Genomic DNA, 10,530 nt, shown 5'->3' on the forward strand with positions numbered 1-10,530 from the left:
TAACACTTTACATACTTTCATCCAGTGACAATGAAAAGCTTCCTTTAAAATGTTTATTTTTCTCTCTCGTTTCCCTTGTAAGAAATAGTTCAAGTATAAAAATTCCCAACATTGTCGGATGAATATGATTCAAAAATAAAAAGAATATTGATAATTAAGCACAGCTACAATGACTTTACATTCTAGTGGATAAAGCAGCATTTTTGCTTGTTTTTTTTTTTTTTTTTTTTTGCATGCATTTAAATAAAGTTTATCCATTTAAAAAAACATCTAACCAATATTAAGCTAAAAAAAAAAAAAGGGGAAAAAAGTACAGTGCATTGTATCTTAAATAGCTACTAAATCATTTTTTTGGTTGAGTATGTTAATATATTATAATAATAATAATAATTGTATTAAAACTAAATCTAAAATCAATAACTTATATGTATATATTATATGCCTTGAGATGAGTACACAGTAATATTATTAATACAGTACCGTCACAACTACTCTCAAAAAACAAAAATAAAATAAAAAATAAATATTTTAAATAGCAGTTGTCTCTTTGTTTTAAATAGCAGTGGAAAGGCACACTGAGGCAGGCGGTTGCCGGGTAGATTTTTGCTGACACTGGAGGGGTTGGCGGGGCTGGTGGGCGGCCCTGTAAACTCAGTTCCCCCCACCCCAAAAAAAAAAAGAAAAAAAAAGCAGGGCCCGGCAGGGGGATTAAAATGTGACAGCTCAACAAATGAGCAACAAGTGATGCGTTCCTGTTCCAGAGTGATCCTCCTGTGCAGGGAGGGGGTAGCGAGGAGGCTCGATGTTGCCACCTGCCCCTCCCAGCTCAGCAGCTGTGTTTCTGTCATCGTCTGCAACCTCCATTCATTGCTGTGCATTTTTACTTTTTAGCTTTCGCGTAGATCAAGAGGGTTCAAAAGTATCCGTCAAATATCCTGGCTGGGGGTACCACTGGCAACAACAGCATTTTGAGTTTTCAACAGCAGGGGAAAACACTCTGGCTCAGACGGTGTTCTGGTAATTTTTTCGCTGACACTTTTGTGGTTGGCAGGGCTGGTCGAACTTGGTCGCCCCAAAGAAGCCACCACCCACTTTGGGCCGCAGCTGAGTGTCTTAACATTGTTTTTTGCTTAATTTCTCATCAAAGCCTAACTATTAAGCAACGAGTGATCCATCTGTAGGCTCGGGCCAGCACCCTTACCAAAACCGGGTTCAACTTCCACATTATAGCCACCCGCCCTTTCTTTTGAGGTTGTCCCAGAGAGAAACAAGACCGCGAAGCAGACGGTTGCCGGGTAGATTTTTTCTGATACCGGCGGGATTAGCGGGGTTTGTGGGTCACCCTGAAAACTTGGTCAACTACAAAAATCAATGTGACGGCTCTATTTTTGGAGCTACGAGTGATACATTCTTATTACAAAAAGATCCACCTGGGCCAGCACCCTTGCTCCAACCTTTCAATATAGCCCCGCCTTTTTTTTTTTTTCATTGTAAGTCTTTTTCGCTAGTTTTTGTTTTAGCTTTGCATAGGTCAAAGGGGGCGGGGGTGGCCTTCAAGGATACCGCCCCAAATGTCCCGACAGGAGGTCACGCTGAAAACAGCTTCATTTTTTCCCTGATTATACAAAAAAAGAATAACCCTCAGTGTGTGTGACAATAATAAATATACAAAAAAAAAAAAAGACAGCAATAGGACTTTGAAGGCTTAAGTAACAGGGATTAGTTCCTGCAGTTCCTCTCTAGAAATAAGCTACTAAAAAAACGGATCATCATCATATTTGTACGGCGACTTTTTTCTTGTTTTTGGTTGAAGCACAGCATCCAGAATCCACTTCCTGTTCCTGCTATTGCATGCGGTCGGCTTGCAGCTGCTGAGGCTGATATTGGCCGAAGGCGGCGGCGGCGGCGGCGGCTGCTGCGGCAGAAGCCGGGGCGGCGGCGGCGAGGGGCTGCTGGACCGCGTAGCCGTACCCGGCGGTGGTCACGTAGCCGGCGGCGGCGGGGGACGCGGCGTAGGGATACTGCTCGTACGCAGCCGCGGCCGCCGCGCTGACGGCCGAGTACTGAGCGTAGGCTGCTCCGGTGTAGTCGATGTACGGGGAGGTGGCGGGGGCCGGGGCGGCGGCGGCGGTAGGCTGCACGTGCGGGATCACCACGCTGGGCTGCACGAAGGCCTGAGGGTACACGTAGTGCGCCGGGATGCTGCGGGACAAAACCAGACGGTTAGCTTAGCTTGATCGCTATTAGAAGAGCGCCACACTGCCAAGCAGGAAGTGGAGTTGTCAAAAACAGAAACTGACATCAGATGACAGGACACAACCAGAAATAAAACATTTCTGTTTTGTCATTGCACCTTCTCCAAAAGTGCCTTTCTTCTTCTGAAAGGCTAAAATGGACTTAAGGCAGGGGCGTCCAAACTTTTTCATTTGAGGGCCACATATGGAAAATCAGAATGATCCAAGGGCCACATAATGTTATGAACAGAAATTGTTAAGTCCTAAAAACAAAAATTGTACAAACAATTTATTTGTGCTTTTGCATATTTAGAAAAATGCTACAATACATAAACCAATTTATTAGTAATATGGCAGTAGGGTTATTATAGTTTTGGATTTTTTTTTATTTAGTTTTTATTTTGTTTTGAGTTTTTTTTTAAATTCAGTTAGTTTTAATTAGTTTTCAGGGTAGTTCTGTTAGTTTTTATTAGTTTTAGTTCTAAACACAAAACTACAAGATTTAACCAGAGCGTAGCAATCTACCGCGAGGATCTTTTTAATCTTAAAGCTGCTCTTTGCAACAATTTACCTAAACATATCGGGAACAAACATTGTATCTGGTCTGACTATGGGAGATTTAACTTTTGATTGAACGATTTATTTATTTTTCCCTACGAATCGCGCTTACTTTCCGAAGGTACGCGTAGGTAAATTTTTTTTTTCCACACATATTTACACATCGGGACTCTTTAATTTACCTACTACGCGTGTTTTTAATTGCATTCTCTTGTTTGACCGATAGATGGCGGTCGTGAGCTATACACTGGGGCTTTAACGTCTGGCGCGAGCGATACAATTTGAGTGCTGTGCGTTATTGTTCTGCAAGAGAATAAAAGCCAGCATCAATAATATATATATATATTTTTTAAAAGGCACCGACAACCAGAGCGTGAACCTTTCCTACGAATCAGACAAGTTGGAGCCGTCTGCAGACTCCCATCACTCTCGCAGCCTTGATACAGACAGGCAAATACACGGAGGAGCGCCAAAACAATGCCTTCGTGAGCCATCAATCAACCGCCTCAGATCGGCCATCTCTGATCCGACGACTCTGGCAAAGTTTCACACATGTTCAGCTGCGAACATCTGGACTCTCATCGTTGTCCTTTGTTTTATTTTGTTTTTTTCTTAACAGTGTGATTTACAGGACAAATGGCTGCTCGCCACAATAGAAATCTCACGTTTAGCAACAAAGACAAAACTGTTTAACACTTCATACAGTCGCAGGACAACCAAAACCAAACCAAAATATATATTTTTTTTTAATCAGTAATGCAAAAATACTACTAGCACTAATATTATTATTAATAATAATAATAATAATAATAATAATAATAATAATTATTATTATTATTATTATTATTATTATTAATAATAATAATTATTATTAGTAGTAGTCTTACTAATGATAATAATAATAATAATTATTATTATTATTATTAATATTAGTAATAATAATAATAACTATTATTATTATTATTATTATTATTATTATTATTATTAATATTAGTGATAATAATAATAATAATTGTTGCTGTTAATAATAATAATAATAATAATAATAATAATAATATTATTATTATTATTATTAATAATAATAATTATTATTATTATTATTAATATTAGTGCTAGTAGTATTTTTGCATTACTGATTAAAAAAAAATTATATTTTGGTTTGGTTTTGGTTGTCCTGCGACTGTATGAAGTGTTAAACAGTTTTGTCTTTGTTGCTAAAACGTGAGATTTCTATTGCGGCGAGCAGCCATTTGTCCTGTAAATCACACTGTTAAGAAAAAAAACAAATAAAACAAAGGACAACGATGAGAGTCCAGATGATAATCGATCACGGGGGAGACAGCCTCTGTGATTTGTCTTCAGAAGCCGAGCAGCTGAACATGTGTGAAACTTTGCCAGAGTCGTCGGATCAGAGTTCTTTAATGCTTTTAGTATTAGTTTTTTTTTTATATGTGTATTATTTGTGTTCAATATTTAAAATACACCATGGGAGCGACGTCATCTGAAGGTGCTTTTCTATTGGTTGCTGCTAGATGATGTCACTTCTATGTGACATACTTTCAAATGTCATTATTGTGGTTTAGATCAAAATAAATCTAAAAAAAAACTTACATTTAAAGTCATCCGCAAAGTCTCATGCATTAAATTAATTGGAAGGAAGTTTTTGCTGCAATTATAGTTAGATTTAGTTAGTTTTGTAAACATAAAATGTAATTTCAGTTAGTTTTCATTTTTTAAAAAGCATTTTCGTTTTTATTATTTCCTTAAGGAAATTGTTTTTTGAATTTTAGTTTTAGTTATTCGTTAGTTTTTGTTCACTAAAATAACCTTTAATAGCACTTGTATTTAAATTAAATGTATTATAAATATTTTAACTTAGTCAAATGCCATTTTTAGCATATGCCGCGGGCCACTGAAAAATGGACGGGGGGCCGCAAATGGCCCCCGGGCCGTAGTTTGGACACCACTGATCTAGGGGTTCTGTGTTGGAGGAGGACAGGGTGCGGTTGGGTTTAGAGGGGCTTGGGGGGGTTTTAGGGTCGGCTTACAGCGGTGGTGTCCGGGTCCGGGACGCAGGCGATGGGCCCCGGCGCAGCATTGTGAAAATGTCAGCGCCACTTTGACAGCTGGACAGTTTTCAAAAAGAGCTTGCGGGGAGGCGGGGTGGTAGGACAGTGGCGGGGGGCTCACACGGGGGATGTTTTGATTAAATCAACAACTATGAACAATGAGCACATTCTACCCTCGGACGTAGTCGTATCTCATCCCATCCAAGCCCTGTTGGGTCTCCTCACGGACTTCAAAGCCAGAGTGAGCTCACACTGGTTTCAAGTTTGATTCAATTAGAACCAGTGTTAAAACCCCTTTCACGCTGTCTGCAAAATTCAAGATTTAGCAGGTTTTACTCTCATTCCACCTCCAAATGGGGGGAATTCCCAGGTTGACTTCATACCGCCATTCAAGAACAGCAACACCGCAAACATAATTTGCTAAAACCCCTTTCACACTGTCTACCAAGAACAAGTTTTTAGCAGCTTTATACAGTTATGGCTCCAATACTACCTCAGAAGAACGGAAACTTCGAGGTTGTACCCCCATTCATGTACAGCTATTAACCAGCTATGTTGCTGGACTGTGAAGAAGCAGGCTAGGCGAAATAGGCAGGGAGAAATTTCCGGCTCCAGAGATAAAATGTGGAAGGGAATAAGGGGTCACACTGGAGAGTGAAAGCCTCCCGAGTCTGATAACACCCCCAAAAGTGGAAAAACGCAGATTAACTGAAGACAGCTTTGAACAAACAATTTCCTCACATAACTGGACTATGTGGAATGTTGGGCAAATTTGCCAGCTTCAAGGGTGGAATGGTCTCTGTGTGAAAAAAAAGAGGAACTAAAACAGCAAAGTGGTAGCTTACTACCTCTGTTACAGCTCTAATACTACCTCCAGAGGTGGAAAACTGTAGGGTCAATTTTGTTTTGTTTGTGTCAGTTTTTTTTATTTTTATTCCATTTTTTTTCCACAAACAATGACCCAGGAAATTTTGGCAAAGAGAACATTGAACAGCTCGGAATAGCGGGTAAAATGCCAGCTGCAAATTTCCTGGCTTCAGACATGGTATGGTAGCTTTCACGAAGGGAATAGCGCAAATCTGGGACCGGCTGGAAAATGGCAGATCCCACAGGTGGAAAATCTCAGGGTCAACTTCATACCCCCATTCTGTGTCAATGGAGTTTCCACACATGAAAACCCAGGAATCATTTGTTCACAGTCCAGCCTTGGTGGAGGTCCACGATTAGACGGCCCAGAAATAAAAGAAGAAAAGACTGAAGAGAGCGTTGTTCCTTCAATCTTCTAATTGGAAAATCCTCGGGAACGTCATGTGACAAACGGCGAGCGGCGCTAATGCAAATCAGCTGGACGATGTTACGGCACGCCACAACTCACAAAATTTGAACTGAAATGTTTTCTCCTCACACAAGTAAGGACAGCGCATAAATCTTCAGCCACGATAACAACAATATCGTGAAACTGTCATAAAAAAAACAGCATAATAATGTGCAGGTGTACCTAATCAAGTGTCTCGTGAGATCGCGTTTTTTACTGCTTGAACGAGAGAGACACTTTGAAACGCGCACGCACGCACTGAGCTTCATGCGACTGCAGTGTCAGCATTCGGGGCTTTGTGCCACCACAATGGGCGCGCTTGTTTTCGTTAACACCAAGCGCACCATGTGACCAAAAAGCTCCATCCATCCATCACAGAGAATAAGAATAAGAGAGCGAGTAAGCGAGAAAGAGAGAAAGGGATTTGTTTGCAACTTTTGTGCGCACGTGCACACAAAAACACACAAATAATAACGTGAAAAACACCAGGGGGGGGTCGAGGTGGGGGCAGTAATCTGCTAGTAACAACAGGAAGATGCTATTATCACATGCAAAGAGTACACCGTTAACAAAAAGAGATGAAACCACACAGGAAACACCCCAAAAACGAACTCCATCAATGCAATTGGCTATCGTTACGCTAGGAAAGCACACAAGTTGGGAGCTAACAACACCACTTCATACAAATCCCCCCCCCCAAAAAAAAAAGAAAATGAAATGAAAATCACGTACATGCGGATGTCATCACCCTTTTCTCAGATTCTACGCTTTTCAATTAGCCCGCAAAGTTTAGCTGTCGGACCAGAGAGAGACACACACACACACATAATCTTGAGTCAGACTGGAACTTTCGCCACACACGCATGCGCACACACGCAACCCAATCTTATAAGATTCAAATTCAATTGTTGTTGTTTTTTTTAAATTGCACTGGCCCGTGGATCAGTCCGAACTTACCCGTAAGGCCTTTGGATGAACGCAGGGTGGATTTGGGGGACCCCGAAGGTGAAACCTGCACATTTAAAACAAACAAATGAGTTAATTACCATCTTAATGTGTCTGTGAAATATATTTTGCTGATATGAAGGTAAAAATGACACAATTATTTGCCGTACCACTCTGCTGGACTGAGCACCAGGGTTGGCAAAACAATCTTATACATGAATGTTGTTGAGTTCAAATGTTGGCTTATTAAACTATGCGCCTCAACTTTTCAGGCTTGTTTTCATTTTGTATAAATACACATACAAATATATAAAATAATAGTTAAGGCAGAATTATTTGTAGTATCACTTTGCTACCAGGTTGAACAAAACAATCTTACACCTAGCTGAGTTAAAACAGTCAATTAGTAAAATACGTCCGTATTGTGATTTTAAGGCGTGACTTGCATAAATACCCACAAAACGTATATTTATTGAACAAAAGGGTTAAGGCACATAACCTAGTTGGACCACTGGGGTCGGCAAAACAATCTGACAGCTATTAAACCTCGTAGTGGTAAAATACTTAATTGGTAAAGTACACCACCAATGTGTGTTTTGTCGAACATAAAAAGAAATACAGCAGGGGCTAAGTAGCAGTTAAGTAATATTTCAAGTACTTCACAACTGGACCTGGTATTGGGGTCAACAAAACAATCTTACACATAAAACCTTGTCGAGTTCAAACAATGATTAAAAGTCGATGTTTTTAGGCTACGACTTACTGAAATACAGTTAAGACTCATTTATTTGCATTATGAGTCTGCCTAGATCTGATATTAGGGTTGGCAAAACAATCTTACACCTTGTAGAGTTAAAACAGTAAATTAATAAAATGTGCCTTTTAGGTGTTTCTAAGGTTTTGTTTGCCTACATGTAATACATGTAAAAATACATGAAATAACTGCTAAGGCAATTATTTGCACAATCTTACACATGTAGAGCTTTCTAGTGCCAGTAGGGATCGGCAAAACAATCTTACACATGTAGAGCTAAACAATGACGAGTAAAAATAGATATTTTCAAAGATATAGACATAAAAATAAACAATGTAAGGCCTAAAACAATTGTTTTCAGAAACCCTCTGCTAGACCTGGTACTGAGATTGGCAAAACAATCTTACACCTCATATCGTTAAAACTGTGTGTTAGACTGTTTTTAAGTTTTGTTTTGCTCAAATTTACACATAAATAAATCAAACACCGCATAGGACACAATCATTTGCAGTACCACTCTGCAAGACCCAGTACTGGAGTTGTCAAAACAATCTTACACCTTGTAGCGTCAAAACAATCAATTAGTAAAATACACCCTTAATGTGTTTTTAAGGTGTGCTTTGCCTAAATACATAAAAACTAAATCAAAGACTGAGACACAATTATTTGGAGTAATGGGGTCGCAAAAACAATCTTACACATGAAACCAACGCGGGTTCCCACCTGGCTGCATGACTCGAGGCTTGGCCCCCAGGTAGGCCAGGTTGACGTTGGCCTTCCTACCATCGATGATGGGGTTGGGGTCCTTGCAGGCCCGGTCGGCGGCCGAGCGGTCCGCCATGGTCACCTGGTTTTCGGGGAATGGGAAAAACATGTCGGCCAAGTGAGGTTGTTGTTTACAAATGGCCGGGCTTCGCTGCCTGCAAAGGTTGTCGGGGGAGACGGTGCCGCACGTAGAAGCGGCCCATTTGGCTATTTTGGAACTAGCAGTGTGAATTTGAGGATTAATGGTGAGGGAACGCGCCAAAAATTCCTCGGAACGCCGACTGGACAATGTGGAGTGAGCAAAACTGGCAAATCTATTGATGTCATGTTGTTCTTCTTGTTGATTCTACGTGAGTATCAGCAGCTCTCTTGTGCTACGATTAGCATGAGTTAGCATTAATGCACATGATTTAAGCTAATGCTAGTTTCTCAGATTTTTTTTTAGCTAGCAAGATGTTTTGATATTTTGTAGCTTTTTATTATCATACTTTGCTCTTTGGTTTCATAAAATGGCAATGATTCAAATTTGTCACTTGCTAATAAGTATGTAGTTTATATACAAACATTTGAGCATATTAAAAAAAAAAATATATATATATATATATAATAAAAAATTTTTTTTTGATTTCCTTCATTTTAATCATGACCAAGACCCATTACGATGTATTGTGAAGGGAAAACGGGTAACTCCAAAATTTGTAACTTGAAAAAAAATCTGATGCATGGTTTTCATTGGACAGGAATATTTTATTTTTTAAGATGTAATTTTTTGTATGTGAGAGGAAAAAAATTTTTGGAGTTGCATAATTTTTACGGACCTATCCATATTAATTTTCGTTGAATATTTTAGAATAAAGTATCCCCTAACTGTTTTGTTTTTTTGGGGGTTTTTTTCAGGGGGGTATTTTGCTCTATGAAACTGTTTAAAAAAAAAAAAAAAAGTTTGTTGTATCAATTTTTTAAATATATCATCTAGGGAGGAATACTCATTTTTACTTAAATGATATAAGTATAATCCTCTCAATCAAATGTGGATACGTGCTCTTTCATTTTGATCCCAACAAACACCAAATGCCGAGTACTTTTACTTCATAGCGCTTAACTTATTTTTTTCCCACATCTGAATGACAGTTAAGAATCTTCACCTGTACAGTCAATAAAGATTTTAAAAATTTTTGTAATGAGACGTTTTCAACCGTTGGTATTTGATTATCATTTTCCTTCACGCAAAAGTGAGAATGTTGGACGTGAACCTGCGGCGCATTTTTGCAATCGCCATCAAAAGTGTTGTGATTATTTCGGGTACTCACAAATCCATAACCCCGAGACTTGCCGGTCTGCCTGTCGGTGATGACCACGGCCTCCTCGATCTCGCCAAACACCTCAAAGTACTTCCTGAGACTGGAGTCGGTGGTGTGGTAGGGCAGCCCCCCGACGAAGATCTTGGTGTAGGTGGTGTCCTTTTGGGTGGTGTGCATCGTTAATTTAAAAAAATGAAGGGTGAATAAATGATGACAATAATTAAAAAAAAAAAAAAAAAGTTAGTGCAAAGTGTCTTGTGTGTTTGTTGGAAGTGAGAGGAGCAGGAGGTGGAGGAGGGAGTTCCAGCCTGGAGGTAGATGGACGTGGTGGTGGTCAGGGGGCTTCTGCATCAGCATGAGGACAACTCGTGCTCGTCTTCTTCTCTTGTTGGTGCCTCTTCTGATGGTGCCAAGCGAATGCTCCCTCTCACATGCACAACGAGCCCTTTCCTTAAAAAAAAAAAAAAAAAAAGCCCACAGCTCCTCCTCGGGTCGGCCCACAAACAAGCTGAGCAAGCGGGTACTGTCGCTTTATGGCACTCTGGGGGTTAAAATCAGGCACGTCACGTGACATGCAGCAAAGCAATAT

The 10,530-nt window shown here is 39.9% G+C and overlaps 1 protein-coding gene across 1 annotated transcript; it reads right to left on the reverse strand.

The window, feature by feature from the left end:
- Positions 1-27: 27 nt before the first annotated feature.
- Positions 28-10,408, reverse strand: rbm24a (RNA binding motif protein 24a). The gene is made up of 4 exons (XM_077506086.1): positions 9,951-10,408; positions 8,599-8,722; positions 7,134-7,188; positions 28-2,202 (listed from the first exon to the last, which is right to left on the reverse strand). Exons 1-4 carry the CDS (start codon positions 10,116-10,118, stop codon positions 1,845-1,847), a joined length of 705 nt encoding a protein of 234 aa, XP_077362212.1. The 5' UTR covers positions 10,119-10,408; the 3' UTR covers positions 28-1,844.
- Positions 10,409-10,530: the final 122 nt, after the last annotated feature.

The sequence above is a fragment of the Festucalex cinctus genome, chromosome 19 (assembly GCF_051991245.1).
Source record: "Festucalex cinctus isolate MCC-2025b chromosome 19, RoL_Fcin_1.0, whole genome shotgun sequence".
NCBI classification, from domain to species: domain Eukaryota; kingdom Metazoa; phylum Chordata; class Actinopteri; order Syngnathiformes; family Syngnathidae; genus Festucalex; species Festucalex cinctus.